Source organism: Petaurus breviceps, unplaced genomic scaffold (assembly GCF_028583685.1).
Source record: "Petaurus breviceps papuanus isolate PSGF00001 unplaced genomic scaffold, PetGlider_PUasm1.0 37, whole genome shotgun sequence".
Taxonomy (NCBI): domain Eukaryota; kingdom Metazoa; phylum Chordata; class Mammalia; order Diprotodontia; family Petauridae; genus Petaurus; species Petaurus breviceps.
The window spans coordinates 106,738,427-106,755,087 of NW_027186296.1; the positions used below are offsets into that span (position 1 = coordinate 106,738,427).

Below are 16,661 nucleotides of genomic sequence, written 5' to 3' on the forward strand. Positions count from 1 at the left end.
CCTGGTGCTGGGCACTATAGGTACTTCACAGATGCTAACAGTACTTGAGCTCTCTGGAAACTACCCTTGGTACACCATCCTGGTAAGACAAAGGAAGAAAAAACTACAAGAATTTTACAGGACATAAAACTATGGGTTCATTACATTTTGAGTCCATTCAATAGGATTTTGTGGGTGAGTGTGATCATTTAGCCACTGTGGGAAGATAGCCTTTAGGAGTAGACAGAAGAACAGAGTGGTAGGAGGCCCCAGGTTCCAATTCTAACTCCAACACTTACTAGCGACCAAGGATTAGCAAATCATTGAACTGTTCTTCATCTGTAAAAGGTAGACAATACCACCTATAATACTTACCCTTACTGAGTTGCTATGAGAACATTTATAAAAACAGATATCATTAACATCTGTAACAAGGTTTTAATAAGAAAATGCCTTCAGAGTTTCAACTTGGGATGCTAGGACTATCTCTCCACCCCTACTCCCAGAGGGTCAGAGACTCCCCCAGCTCTAAGGCACTAGCTTGTGGCCTGGCCAGGAGCTTCATCAAGGTGCCATATCTGAAGGTGGAAAAAATCTGGGCAATAACCAGTGGCAGGGAAGAGTACTGATGACTCACAAGAGAAGTGGGTGAGAGTGAAGTAGACCAAAGGATGATTAACCTAGGGTTCATCTAATTAACTGGGGTAAAGCTATGTGTGGTGAAGATAAAAGCAAGTGATGTTAACATCTTTGTCAAGGTTGGGAGGTAGGGGAAGAGGAGGACCCCAAGGAAGCAGAACATTCTGCTATTTTAAATTCCTAGAAACAATGTGTGGGCCAAGTAACTTCCTGGTCCTCTCTTTGTTTCCCAAGGTCCAGCCATCTACCTATATACTCCCTCCCCCCTTTTTTTTTGCTTTGTGGAGGGCAATTGGGGTTAAGTGACTTGCCCAAGGTCACACGGCTATTTTTTGTGTTAAGTGTCTGAAGCTGGATCCAAACCCAGGTCCTCCTGACTCCAGGGCCGGTGCTCTATTCATTGAGCCACCTAGCCGTCCCTACTCCCTTTCTTTTGCATCTGCCTGGGATTTCTCACCCTTTCCTAGCTTCTCCTAGAGAACAGGAAGCCATCACAGAGACAGCATTTTTGAGGTCTTTTTCTAAGTGTTTTATACTGCTAGAAAAACGGGAAAATTATGAAGAAAATTGTCTCTTTCCTATAACTCTCATGCTTAGTTTTTTCTTTTTTTCAAATAAATCTGAAACAAAATAACACATATTAGTGAAATGGTGTATATAGGGAGAGGGAACATTGTATGTAAATAATAATCTTATCAACTCATGTTTCTACCTAATGTTAAAGTTTAAATTAATCTGCATCTGAAAGAAAAAAACACTCAGGTCTTCTTGAGCATTATTTCATAAGAACTGGGGAAGGGATGGTGATAAGAGTTAGACTTTAGGGGAATGGGGGATAATGGGGAAGAGGGAAGAAGAAAGAACTGCAGGAAAGGGGGTAGGGGAATAACTCTAAAGAAGGAGATCTGAAAAGGAAGGAAAATTTCTATGGCTCCTAGCTGAGGGCTATTTGTACGCAAGGGATATAAACAAGGCAAAGGATTTTAAATCAGTGAATACCTGTTCTGGATATCACTGTAGGAGGGAAGGAGTAGAAAAAGCCCTCTATGGCTATGCCTGTACTAAGTGGATGGAAAAGGCCAGGAAAGCTCATTTACACAAAACTTACTGTTTGTCATCCAGTTATTTGCATAATTTTTGCCCAAAAATTACCTAGTTTATCTTATTTGACTTTTAAATATATATATTCCATCATTCTACATAACTGTCCAAAAGCAACAATATTGACAAAGCTTCTATAAGTATCTACCAACACTAAAACTAAATAACCAAAAACATACACAAAACAGAAATGGAGTTACAGATGACTCAACTTTTCCATTTCTGAAAGAAGCACCACCATCGACCTATCCCATACTCCACCTCAGGATTACCTTCAACTCTTCACTGTCCTTAATTCTCTGCACATCCAGCGCTGTTGGACTACCTGGTCAGAAAAGGGAGAAGAAAGGAGGTAGTGTGGTATAGGTCCAAGAACACTGGCTGGGAACTTGGGAGAACTGGGTTCTAGTCCCAGTTCTTGTCAATCACTAGTTATGTGGTTTTGGCCAAGTCACCTCTTTGGGTGTTAATTTCCACAATAAGTTTGAGCTAAGTGATCTTTAAGCCCCCTGTGGTTGAAATTCTTTGAGTCTATAAATTCCCTATACCAGGTCATCGGCATACTTTGCATGTTTTCAATGCTTCTCTTTTGTGAGTTAATAATGAAAATTAGGAGACTGGGCAAAGGGCCTCAAGCTCAAGCCGGCTAAATGAGGCTCCCTGGCTACTATGATTTCTCCTGATTTTCCAATGAAGTAACTCAAATTCTTCACACTCAAACCAGTCAACAAGGCCTCTCATTTCTTCTTTCACGAGATTTTTCCCGACTCGTTCCACTTTTCAGCCCCACATTCAGGCTAACCTTTAAAATGAACTCTATGACCTGCTCATCAAACTTCTTGACACTAAACACTCCTCTTAATCAATTTTAGATAGTTCTTTTCCTCATCCATCTTGACCAGCTGACTTGCATGAACAACTTACCTATAACAAATCAAGAGAAAAATACAAGCCACTTGAATGGGATAAAGGAATCCCAAAAGAACGGGTCAGCTACTAACTCAGAAGTAAAGGGGAAACAATTAATTTACAGAAAGAGAATTAGTGTTCTAACCTTTCTATTATTTAAGATGCTCAAAACCATCAGCACAGCAAATCTGAAACTCACAAAGAAACCAGGGAAATACTAAAACCTAAAATGCTGCCTCTAAGACACCAAATGCATCATACTGTATAAGGACACAACAAAATGGCGACAATACATGGAATCAGGGTTCATTTTGCAGAATATGACAAAATGAAGGACACTGAACTAACTGCCAATGTGCAAGTGTTTCAGGGCCAGAAGATGGGCACAATGACATTTTTGTTACTTACTTACTGTGTGATCTTAACCAAGGCTCAACCTCCCAGAGACTCAATTTCTAATCTGCAAAATGAGGATAACACTAAGTATTCACCTCACAGATTGTGAGAATCACATGAAATAATGCAGACAAAGCACTTTGTGGCATGGAAGAATTCTATAAATAGATTATCATAACCTAAATAGTTTGTTATAAGCTATGGGTTCCAGCAAGAGAGTTTATTGAGAGGTGATGATGATACAGAAAAATAGAAATCATCAATAAAAATGTTGAAACCTCTAATAAAGCAGATGTGTGGTGTCCCCAATCATGCCTTTAAAAAAAAAAAAGTATGTTGCGTTTTTTTTAAGAAAGAAAAAAATCTAAGTTAACAAAATGTTCTTTCACCTAAACTCTTAACTCTGCTTTGAAAGGTGTCATATTGACAATCTGAGAAATAAAGATCTTTATATAGCTACAAAATAGTGTGAGCCTGGCCTAGGTCAGAACAAAGTTTCTTTCACTAAGGCTCATTACACACACAAAACCTTTAAGCCTTAGAAGGGACCTCGGAGCTCTAGTTCAACCCAAACTTGAAGCATGAATCTCCTCTACAAGCACCTCCCAAATAAGTATTCCCTTCGCCTAGGTTAAGGGGAACTGCCGACATTCTGGGAAAGTTGATTCCAGCTCTAAGCAACAGCAACATTTCTGATGATGGTGTGGAATCGGCCTTCCAGCATCTTCCATTCTATAGAGCTTCCTAGGCTTCCTTTTTTGAGTTAAGTAAAACAAACAACATTTCTATTCCATGAGGTCTGCCAACAAGAATTTATATCATAATATAGCATGATTTGAGAATCCCAACAGAAGCAAATGGGACAGAAAAACTGAGTCATGTAGTCTGTTGTTAAGATGTTTTTAGTTGTGTCTGACTCTTCATGACTCCATTTGGTGTTTTCTTGGCAAAGATACTGGAGTGGTTTGTCATTTCCTTCTCCAGCTCATTTTATAGAGGTAAGTGACTTGCCAAAGGTCACACAACTAGTAAGTGTGTGAGGTCAGATTTGAACTTGAGAAGATGAGTCTTCCTGACTCCAGGCCCAGTATTCTATCCATTGTTCCAGCTAACTGCCTCCTCATAGAGTTACTTTGATGTAATACTACTTTTCTTTCTCATATCACATAATAATAGGATCATAAATGTATGCATTTACCTATTTACTACCTTATAAGTACAATGTAAACTTGGGGCTTTCAGAAGAAATCATCATTAAAACAGAACAGAACCTACAGACAACTTACAACAACAAAGACAAAAAAAATGAAAAGCAACATTTGAACTTCCATTCTGGACTGGATCAGGAATTCCCTGAGCATGAGGAATTCCCTAAGAAATTTGTTAAAGGTCCCATACCACAAGGAGCCTCATGCTCACTTATTCCTGGGAAAATTCTCAGGTAGCTCCTATGGCTCTAGTCCTGAAAGTCTCAAGTACAACCCTACATAATAATCCCCATGGACTGTCACTGCCAAAAGTCAAAATGGCTTTTCCAAAGTAACTCAGTAGGGCTACCTGAGGGTGTAAATCTAGGAGGTCTCTGGGTTTGCACCTGAGGGTCCAGAGGGATTACTACTGTCTGGAAATACTGATACTGATCAGCAGATCACAGGTTTGAGAAGTGTGACCCAAAAAAATCAACAGTTAGGATATTTGCAAAATTAGTCACCAGTATTATGCCTAAATTCTGTCCAAAAGCCTGTTTCAACAGGGTCCTATTGTACTGCTAATTCTACCATGAAAATAAGCAAGTATTCATAAGTTATCTTTTGAAGGAAGGCAATCATCCCTGAGTCAATCCATCATTGAGAAACTACAATGTCTCTGAGAAAGACATATAATCACCCCATTCAACTGCCCTTGCCTACCACTACCTGGGTTTTGTTTGGTGTTTCACTGGAGCAAGATTTTGCTCTCTTAAATAGAAAATCCTCAATATAATAAAATCCTGTTTTCCAAATTCCCAGGCTGATGATAACCAAAAACAAAAACAAACAAAAACCCCCCTAAAAAACCAATGATTAGATACTAGTCACACAAGAGAACATTTTAAGTAGAGAAAAAATGGTCATGCTTGACATCCCTGAGTGATTCCTTAACAATGTGATCAACAGCCATTAGGGTTAGCAAGAAAAATAAAGATAGACATTACACATTTCATTAAAAACAAAACAAAACAAAACCCAGACCCTCTTTTCCCCAGCTCTCTTTTACTCTACACAAGCTGTTAAACCAAAACTAACAAGCCATCCTATTCCCACCCCTCCCCAGAAAAAGCCACATGGGTCAGAGTGGGCCACCTGGCAACCTGAACTCAAGTTTAAAATTTTCACAAAAGCTATTTACTTTTATGTATCTATACAGATGATTTTTGCTACCACATTTCTCTCCCCTCACAGTAATTAGCAGTTGACACACATATGACTTTAAGATTTACTAAGTGTGAGGCAGGTACAGGCATACCTCCTTTTACTGGGCTTCACAGATATTGTGATATTTACAAACTGAAGGTTTGTGGCAACCCTTCACTGAGAAAGTCGACTGACTTTCCTACAGCGTTCGCTCACAGCATGTCCCTTATGTCACACTTTGGTAATTCTCACAATATTTCAAACTTTTTCATTATTATTATATCTGTCATGGTGATCCTCAATCAGTGATCTTTGCTGTTATTATTGTAATTATTTAGTGTCACTCCAAACCGAGCCTATATAAGACTGTGAACTTAATAGATAAATGTTGTATGGGTTCTGACTGTTCCACCTAGCCAAAGATCCCCCTTCTCTCCCTTTCCTCAGGCCTCCCTATTCCCTGTGAAACAATGATATTGAAATTAAGCCAATTAATAACCCTACAGTGACCTCCAAGTGCTCAAGTGAAAGGAGGAGTCATTGTTGCCTTATTTTAGGAAATTGCGGTAGCTACCCCAGTCTTCAGTAACCACCAACCTAATCAGTCGGCAGCCATCAACATCAAGGCAAGCGCCTCCACCAGCAAAAAGATTATGACTTGCTGAAGACTCAAGTGATGGTTAGCATTTTTAGCAATAATATTTTTAATTAAGGTATGTACATTGTTTTTCAGACCAATACTATTGCACACTTAATAGAACAGGAGAGTGTAAACATAAGTTTTGTATGTACTGGGAAATAAAAAGATTCCTGTGACTTCTTTTACTGCAATATTTGCTTTACTGAGGTGGTCTGGAAATGAACCTGTAATATCTCTGAGGTATGTCTGTACTCGGATTTTCATTTCCATTTTTACGAATGAGAAAGCTGAAATAAATGACTCAGCCATGTTCACAAACCAAATATACACTGAGGACAGGTCTGTAAACTGAGGTCTTCTTCACTGCAGGTTCAGCATTCTGATCTTGTAACCCAAGTTCCCTCTGTTATACAGTCAAATCTGTTGTTACAACTGAACAAACATGAAAACCTCTGGGGTGTCAAAACATTTTTCACATTACCCCTCCCCCTGCCAGAAAATGAGCATTTAGACCACCCCATACCCCTAGCCCCTAGCAAAAGCAGTCAGGAGGTCAACCAATGACAGCCAAATAGCTACTCAGGTAAACCAGTACATTGAGATAATAAATTGTTAAAAAAAAAAAAAAAGATAATAAAATGTTCATGTCCTTGTCTGACAGAAAAAAAAAACCCAGTAACTGGTTATTTATCTACGGCTGTATTTCAGTCTAAGTAAGTGAATGAAAAAGAAATTTGGCAAATTTTCTATCTGCAGTGTGTCATAGTGAAAAGAGAAGCTGCCTCTGAGTCAGGAAAGCCAGGGTTCAAGTTCCACCCTTGACACATGCTAGCTATGTATCCACAGGCCAGTTACTTAACCTTTTGGTGCCCTCCAATAATTCCATAAAGTAAGTTACCAAGGAATAATTAGCTACAATGAAAATGAAACACAGGCATAGAGCCAAATGAAAAAAAAACAAACCTCCAACACAAATACTACTCATTTTTAGCCTACTCTTTGTCAAATATTGTTTACACCATCATACGTTTAACATCCTTCGGTAAGACGAGAAATAGTTTTACATTTCTCTAACCAATACTACTTCTAAATACAACCAAGACCATGTGGACCTGTTCCTAGCACACTGTCTTCCACATCTCCTCATCTAACAACCTCCACACCACAGCATGACAGATCTGAAACTCCTTACTTTACAGTAGCTAAGAAAGCAGGTGATATTACCAACTAAGAGAAAGTCAAGTCCCCTGTTTTCAATCTAGGGCAAGTAATCCTCATTCCAATAGGAAAGACTACCCTAGATCAATTATATTACTTTCTGAATTAGCAGACATTAAAATGACATTAACATAACAACACAGAACTATCAGTAAAAAAAAATCCCAGTGACTCACTAAAAAAAAACAAAACAAATTTGAATAAAAGGATTTTGTTTCATTGCAAATTATAACCACATGCATTTGTATAACCATAATAAGTTTCGGATAAGAAATATAAAACTAAGTTGAATGATTAGAGAAAACAAAGTAAATTTTTTTTGAGGGAGCCAAAAATTGATTTAAGGATTATAAGAAGTGATCTTTAAAGAAGTACCCATACATAGCTATGTGTGAATAACATAGGGACTGGAGCTATGATTTCACTGATACACTGAATTCCTAATATTCTTTGCAACTTAAAGTCTTAGAAAATCATCTGAAAGGGTCAGTGAATTCAAGGTCACAGGGCCAGAGTGGGTCAGAGGCACAACTTTGACACAGGATTCTCCATGGCTCTGAAGCTATAATATGCAGGTGCTACATGAATAACCAATGCTAGATATAATCTAGGATCAGGCAACTAAAATTCTTAAGGCAAGTAAAGGATTTAAAAAGGAAATGCTAACATTTATTTATTGCTTTTTGGAGGGCAATTGGGGTTAAGTGACAAGGTCACACAGCTAGTTTTGTGTGTGTGTGTGTGTGTGTGTGTGTGTGTGTGTGTGTGTTGTGTCTGAGGCCAGATTTGAACTCAGGTCCTCCTGACTCCAGGGCCGGTGCTCTATTCATTGCTCCACCCAGCCACCCCTAACATTTATTTTGTATGTTTACATGTGTCTTCTGTTTCCATAAAGTGTCCAAGAACCATGAACAATTGTTATTTGGAAACTCCTTTAAATATACTTGGGGCAATGTAATTTACAACTTGGAACCCAACAGGTTTATTAATCTGAATATATGACTCAGTTAACCTGTACTTAGAATCCAAATAAGAAAGCTCAAAAAAATTAATTCAACCAGCACATGTTAAGACCTTATTACTATGGTGAAAGCACAGCTAATTAAGACAGGGTCCTGCCCACTTGGAGCTTACAATATATTAATAAGATATATCACAAACACAGATAACATTGATATATCACAAAAAAAATCAGTGCATTAGAAGTTAGCACAATGAGATACCGTGTTAAAGAGCAATGGTTGTTACTGACTGGGGTGTGAGAAATCAAGAAAGGCTTCATGGAGTAGGGGATATCTGATTTAGGTTTTAAAGGATTAAAGTATTCACCAGGCATAAAAATGGAAGGGGGATATTCCTGGTTTAGCAAATATCATGGTAAAAGCATAGAGGCAAGGAAATGGCATACTGGAGAGCTGGTTCTCTTTTAAGAGAAAAACAAGTCTTGGAGAGAGGGGAGGGAAGGGAAGGAGAAAAAAAATTGAAATTCAGAATCTTATAAAAGTGAATGTTGAAAACTATACATGCAATTGGAATAAAATACTAGTAAGTGGAAAAAAATAGAAGAAAAAAAAAGCAAGGCAACTTTTTAAGGAGAGATCAGCCTCCTATAGTTACAATCCTTCTCCCTCATACTTAGTATTCTTAACAGTTACCTTTAGACAATGAAAAATTCTGAAGTGCCTTCAAAGAAAAATTATATTGTACTACATGTAGTTCTGACGTTAGTTAACTCTTACAACAGCAACCTATGTTGGTAGTCTACAGCAACTGTCAAATAACCAAAATATTCAGTCAACCAGAACATCTGGTGTTGCTGTGTATACAATGACATTTCCCCTTTATTCACTGAATTTCATCAATTGGTCTAATTCCTTTAGATTTAGTCCCCTCATTTTACTCATGTACCAGTCATCATTATGCCCTTGGTTGCTGGAGGGTGTGGAACCTTTACACAGAATTATGAAGAAGTCCTTAAACATTGCTGTAATTATGTGCCTTGGGATGAGGTCCAAGGTCAACCAGCAATCATAATACAGTATGATTCCAGTGTTAGTTTAAAAAATGGAAAAAAAATTCTTCAAATCACTGACAAAGAATTTTTTTTAATTACATCATCCGATGTTATGTGACCTTCACAAGTCATTCAACCTCAATTTCTTAATCTGCAAAAATGCTCTTCTTCATATGATAGTTTAAATAATTAATGCCTACATGTATTTCCAAGCTTAAAGATACATGAAATAATTCTGATTTTCTTTTAAATCATTGAAATTTAATAGAAAAATATTAATAATCTGTATTTTCTAGCAATAAAAAGCCACCATTGAGACCACTTAAGATACTTTTTCCTTTGTTTTAAAAAATTAAATACTTCATGCAATTCAACCAAATAAATGAAAATATGCATATCTGATGATGTTAACACTTTTTAAAGTTTCATCTTTCCTTTTTCTTTTTTTAAACTAGGCTTTAAAAGTTGATGATTCTGGTTAGCTTATATCAAACCAAGAGAGTCAGTTAACAATCCTCTACCTCATAAAACCCAAAAAATATTCGTATCACAATAACGCATTTTAAGTAGGAAGGAGATAACACAATCTTTATTAACAAAGCTTTTCATAAGACCAAAACAAGGACTATTTAGCTCTTCAAACTACAAATAGTTCTTGGTTATTCAGAAACATATTCTTTGTCTCTCTCTCTGTCTCTGTCTCTCTGTCTCTCTCTATCACACACAGACACACACACACACACACACACACACACACACACACACACACACACCCCTTTTAGTTATTCCAGTACTCAAGAGCTATGAATGGACAGAAGAAAATCAGTCCATTTTGTCACTTATTAGGAGCTCTGAAAAACTGTTTTCTGTGACACAGATGGCAATCCCAACAGACAAGCTAAAATTAGGTTTGGGCATTTGCAGGGGGTGGGGGGTGGGGTGAGGTAGATTTCATTGATTGAGCTATTCCTGTTTTCCCAAGCAATGACAAATTATCAGGGATTAGCTATTTTCACATTCAAGTATTCCTAAAAGATACCTAAATATTGCCAACTTCACCCCATCTCAGATTTTCCAAAGTGAGTGGAGTGAGAAGAGGATCAACAACTAAGGTGAATTTAAATACATATTCAAGATGCTTTACTTTATTTTAAAAATGAACAAATTATGGACTTTAATTTTGGGACTACATATTCCGACATAGTAAACAAAGGCATGCAGTAATGTGTAGTTTTCATTATACATGTCAATGAAAAATGGAAATCCATCATAATTGGCAAGTGAATGAGCTGAAGTGGGGGGAGGGGGGGGAGAAAGTCCTCTTTGAAACATAGAGATGCTTTCTTCCTGCATGGTGGGCCCTAGAGCCTCATTAAAAAAAATTTTTTTCAGAAGCATCTATCCCTTCCCTTCTTTCAATGTTTACCAGGCTGACACTTGGCTTGTAGTTTCCATGAGCTTCAAAAGAAAAAGATTCTTGCCTTAAAATCATGATCTCCCTTCTTGTCATCCCAATTCATGTATAGATACAACAGTCTGAAGCCCAATAATCTCAGGTCCTCCTACATGGAGGCCATTCAAAAACAAATAAGCCAGGCACTCTTTCAAAATAATGAACAGTAAAGGAGAAACTAGGTGTATCAAGCCTTTTAAACACCCCTTATCAGCTTGTTGGTTCAGCTATCTTCCAGCACTGCTCACAGGAGTTTCTGTTTCATCTACTTGAACATCCAATTTGAACCCTTTCCAAAGACAATCCCTTATTTCCATCCTCATCTCTTCAAGTAATTCAGTTTAGAAGCTTATATCCATGTCCATTTAAGAGTACAGAGCAAGTGTTTGCCTGAAAACCAAAAAATACAGTAAATATTCACCTTTATGGATCAACTGTGTTCTAGACCACTCCTGTGGCCCAGAAAATTATTAAAAAGGCAAAATAAAAACACCAACAGTATCATTCAACCTTTCTATCCAGGCAGTTCCCTGGTTTCTTCATTGGTACTTAACACCAAAGCATGAGACTCATTTTTCATTAAAGTTGCAGCGCTTTTATTTTCCTCAGTTTCAAATGTTGTAATTGATCTGCATTGTCTTCTTAAATAACAAAACTGGTGAAGGACACTGCAGCTTTAAATATTTCAGTGCTAGGTAAGAAATAGACTCCATTGCAATATGGCTCTGAAGGTCGTGTCCTATTGTCTCTTTTCTGTACAACTATACTAAATGACATCTAAGTAATTCTTTTATATAATAGAGGGTTGGTTGCCTCCCTAGAATTTCCACTTCATCTTTCCCACACTGCTCCTGTGTTTATTTAGAATCTTACACTCTTAATTTTCTCCGCAGGAGACAGAAGCTGATTGCTACTAATGATTCCAGTACCTTACATAGACACAAACACATGTGTTGACATTAGTTTAATTGAGCATATGCAACTATCTTAAAAGGACATCTCCCAATGGTTGCAAGCCTCTTCCACAGTGAAAGGAGGAAGAACTGGGAATGGACAGTTTTGAGCCTGCATTGGCATCCCTGATTGCAGAACTGAAATGTGTCCCTACTTAAAATGACAGGCATTCCATACCACTTAACCCTGAGATAGTCTGGCAACGTTGCGATTCACTTTTTCAGAAAGCCTGACATCCCTCAAAGAACATCAAATAACATCCAAATCCACAAAGAACAAGAGCTTAAGAGGGAGAGGGTAGTAGCGTAGGAGAATCACGCTCGAGTGTCCTCGCACAGAGAAGTACGATGCATTTATGGAATTCCTTAAACTACCAGGATGGTTTTCACTTGAGGACAAGCCTGTGTAAATGGACCATGGGTAAGGAAATGGGACCGTGACATGTAGCCGGTAACGTGGGACACAGATGCAGAACACAAAGCCTGGCCGAGAAGCAACAGCACTCGGGAAAGGGGAAAGGGGGAGGGGGAGAGGAGGAGGAAGGTATGCGCAGGTGCATTCGGAGTTATTACCTGAAATGGCAACAGATTGTTACCATTATCGGTCCGAAAAGCGTTATCCTCCATCCAGGATTTGGAGGTGAGAGGGGCAGCCCGGGGGAACTTCGGTGGCGCAATCACGTTGCTGGAGAAGGGTTTTTTGAGGGGGGAGATGGGATTAAGTGGAGACGGCACGCCGACCCCGACTCCGACCCCTACGCCGACCGCCCGGCGAGGGTCCCTGCCAGCTTGCAACCCGCCCCAAGGATTGGAAGGGGTGCTCCAGGCGGCGTTCTGGTGGTTGTTCCAGCTGGAGGACGACGAGGAGGCCGAGGCAGAGGACGGCTTGCTGGTCATGATGGGCTGATGGCTGTACGCCGCAGCGTTTCTTTGGGTGTAGGAAGCCTGATTGGGGCTCACCGGCGACCTGCGCTGCTGCTGCTGCTGCGCCTGCTGCTGCTGCGCCTGCGGCTGTGCGGGCGGCGGCGGCTGGGGCTGTGGCGGCGGCGGCTGCTGCTGCTGTTGCGGCGGCGGCGGCGGCTGCGGCTGCGGGGCTGGCGGTGGTGGCGGCGGCGGCGGCGGCTGCTGCTGTTGGTGGTGCTGAGCCTGCGCTAGGCCGATCTGCGGGGAGAAAGTGCCTCCGAAGACCGGGTTGACGTGAGGGAAATTCTGAAAAAGCATGGTCCCATTGACAGGAGTGATCCCTTGGAAAAAACTGTCCTCCACGGCGTTCGTGGTGCCTGTCGACCAGGTGCTCCCGAAGGAAGGGGACAAGGACGTGCCCGGAGCCGCGGCAGGCTCCTGCTGCGGGGGCTGGTGGAAGCTCAAGCCTGGCAGGAGCGGAGATTCCATCTGCATCTTCTCCTTGCTGTTGGGGGCCGTCGAAGAAGTCGCCGCCGCTGCTGTTGTATTGAGACTCGTCACTGGGCTGCTGTCCTCCGGCTTGGGGGTCTCTGAGGAGAGGGGCGTGGAAGAGGCTTCCGCTGCGTTTGGCTCTTGCTGCTGCTGCTGTTGCTGCTGCTGCTGCCGCTGCTGCTGCTGAGGCTGGGTTTTGCTTTTGTCCATCAGTAAATCATCCTGCATGGTTTGCGCAGCTGAAACGGGAAAAAAGAGAGGCGTGTTATTATTAATGGGCTCATCAATGCCACTCGCAGAAGCGGTGGGGTATTTCACTTGCGAAAATCCAGTGCCACTGCCACTAGCCAATTGCAATGCAAATCCGTAATCTCCCATTTAGAAGCCCCAGTCGGGCAAGGCAGGGGGTCACACTAGAGCTCTAAAAATATGGTTTTAGCAGCTTCACCCTTTCTGGTGTCTTGGCTCCTTTCAGTGTTAGTGAGAGATGTGCTTATAGGACAGAGATATACGGCAATTTCGCCACGTCTCTTTTCCCTTCACCGGAACTCAGAGCGCTCACCCTGCAATGAGAAACTGATTCTGGTTCCTGTTTTTTCCAAGCACCACCCTCCCCCAGTTATTTGCATACGTCAATAAATACTGCTGCGTCCTTCAGCAAGGTTAAAAAGACACCAGTCACTACACTCCTTCCCCCCTCTCCCCTGCTTGAGCACTTTAAAGAAACAGGAGTCTTATCCTTGATTAGCAAACTACCTTCTTGCTTTTGTAATTGTTTCATTTAACTGCAAAGAACCACGAGGGGGAAAAATCTTTGCATTTGGTAAAAAGAAGCCTCAGCTGCACAATCATTCTCTGGTCTTGAGTACTGCAGCCTACTCCATTTTGTTAGGAACCTTAAAAGCAGTCATTTTTAAGGGGGATGGGGGTGGGGGGGAGACTAACATTAGCTAACATGCAATTCTGTTTGTCCATTGCTCTGAGGAATGTATACATATATACATATATATATATATATATATATATATATATATATATATATTCCATATACATTTATTCCTGTTAGTTTTTTTTCAACACTACTAATTACAACCCCAGGCATTCTTTTTAGTGAGTTATTTCAGTTTTCAGTATCTACCTTTGAATCTCTTTGCAGAGTAGAACAATGGTTCCAGTCGAATTTGAGGTCAAAAATTAGAGTAAGGCTGTGAGATCAGTGGACTCAATTTTAATCCCTATGAGATTTAGCCAGACAATCAGAGCAAGTTTTGAGTCCTTAAATTGACACTATCAAATTCTAGAATAAATTATTATACGACTGGCATTTACAGTGGAAAGACTGGGATACTCGTGGTCCCAACAACAATAACAAAAGAATTAAAAACAGAAAAGTATAAAGTCCTTTAGGTATGTGCATACTGATACTGCTTTTGCCAAAAGAGCCTCCCTTTGCCCCATATGGATGATGTGGTATTTTCCATTTCACACAAAAGAAATGCATTATTTACCTTCAAAATGTTCCTGAATGCTTAAGGATAAAAAATATCATTTTTAACATGTGGCTTTCATATATACTATTCCCAGCTTCTGTGTCAGCCCATATTGTAATATTCATAGTCTAAATATTTTTAAATTTATGCCTGTGAACTTTACATTATGCCAAAACCCTATCAAATATTTGGGGAATTTGCAAATGCAAAAGGCCAAACATATAACTATTTAGATGATGATTCAGTATAATTAGAACAAAGTTATTGACATAGTTAGTATGGCTATTTTAATTGTTTTATTCTACCCCACTTCACAGCACTATATACTTGTGGGCTGCTATGTTAAAATTCTGTCAGTTATTGTGGAAGCAGCTTTCTCTGAACCAAGGTGTTTACATATTACTGAATATGTGCCTGGGACAACATTATGGTTTAATAGGAGAAATGGGATAAAAAACTGAGAAACTATTATCTTAACTGTAAATAAATGAGATAGAAAGGTTAAAAGTAATGCACTCTTCTATTTTGAAAATACCCTTTAAATGGTTCATCTAGGATTCTTTTTCTAGATGAGTTTCATACACACAAAATGTGGAGGGGAAAACTTGACACCCCTGTCCTTTGTCTCCCATTCTTCTACCACACCTCATTCATGACAGATTAGCCCCTATTATCAACTAAACACACAACTAATTGTACTTTATTCCATCTTGGCCTAAAAACTATTTTAAGTAAGTATCATAAAAGGGGAAAGTTTCCAAGAAGGAACACAAAAGATTTAGATGTGCAAATTACGAAGTCCTGATGCTTGCTGTCCAGGGGGATGGTCATGGAAAAAGACCTCTTCACACTTATTTGGGCAATGCTGCAGTAACCCTGAACACTCAAGAATCTGAGTAGCTTCCAGTGAATTAGAATTTTTATTATAACCACATCCTCATGGATGAAACTGTGCACTCATTTCATTGTAATTTTAATATCACCTTGCTTTTTGACTTCTTAAAATGTCCATTGTGTGTGTGTTTTAATACTGAATTTAAATAAAATATTCTAAGGGGAAGAGGGACTGTATCATACCCCACCCAAAGCAAAAAAAACAACCTAAAAAATCAATTGTTATTGATGATCAGGAGGAGGTGGATTGCCAGCGCTACGTATTTCTTTTCTCACTATTGCTTAAAGGTATACATTTCACTGTTAGCGTAAATTCAGCATTATTGTCAAGGTCAAGACCTGCCTTTACTAAAAATTACCTGTCAGGACAAGAGTCGAATACTGAGTTAAGATAACATTTACAATTCTATAACCCGATGTCTCTCAATTACCGTCGGTTCGAGTATTTCGGGCTCATTTTTACAGCAAAGTCCTGGAAATATATTACACCATCCCCCCACCACCCTAACAATACTGTCTTCTTTTGCATGCAGTAAACTACAGGCTCAATCCCCGAATTCTCATTCATCAGTTACCTTTGAGTGTCCAGCTTTTAAGGATCGATAAAAATTAAAGTGTACAGTATTTATTTTTCTTCTTTCGGGTTGATTATCTGACTGCTCCGGCAAAAGCACTTTGACAACTGGAAGACTAGAGGGCATGCGCACCCGAGGAACTGTGGGGACTGGAGTCTCCGGCCAGCGCCTTGCCGGCCCCGGCACGTTGGCAGGAAAGGAGAGTTCACCAAGCCAGTCATAACGTTCAAAAAGAAAACAGTTGTGCCCCGATCGCGTTAGTTAACAACCAGCCTAAATAATTAGTTTCGGGAGTGAATCGGGGATGGGAGGAAAGAGGAGAACTGATTTGTTAGGAAAGAAAGCTAAAAAGATCTCTGCCAGTCGGACCTAGAATTAAACACACACACACACACACACACACACACACAGAGACACACACACACAGAGACACACACACACACACCCCAGGAGAGAGACCTGAAATGGAATCGAACCGATGATTGACTAGCCATGGATACATTGCTATGAGAAGATTAAATTTAAAAATCCCGAAAAAAAAATGAAATAAAACAATAGTAAGTCTGGTTTCATTTCTCAAGGAAACCCTATTTTTAAATGAATTGAGTATAA

The 16,661-nt window shown here is 39.8% G+C and overlaps 1 protein-coding gene across 5 annotated transcripts in view; it reads right to left on the reverse strand.

The window, feature by feature from the left end:
- CPEB3 (cytoplasmic polyadenylation element binding protein 3) overlaps nucleotides 1-16,449 on the reverse strand; it is a 184,166-nt gene extending 167,717 nt beyond the window's left edge. For 2 of the 5 annotated variants that reach the window (XM_069099226.1, XM_069099225.1), the window contains exon 1: nucleotides 12,269-14,008. In XM_069099226.1, the coding sequence (XP_068955327.1) occupies nucleotides 12,269-13,468 (1,200 nt within the window). In that variant the 5' untranslated portion in view covers nucleotides 13,469-14,008. Of the gene's footprint in view, nucleotides 1-12,268; nucleotides 14,011-16,049 lie in introns of those variants that run through there. The other 3 variants (XM_069099228.1, XM_069099227.1, XM_069099229.1) reach the window with 3 other exon arrangements.
- Between the last annotated feature and the right edge of the window lie 212 nt (nucleotides 16,450-16,661).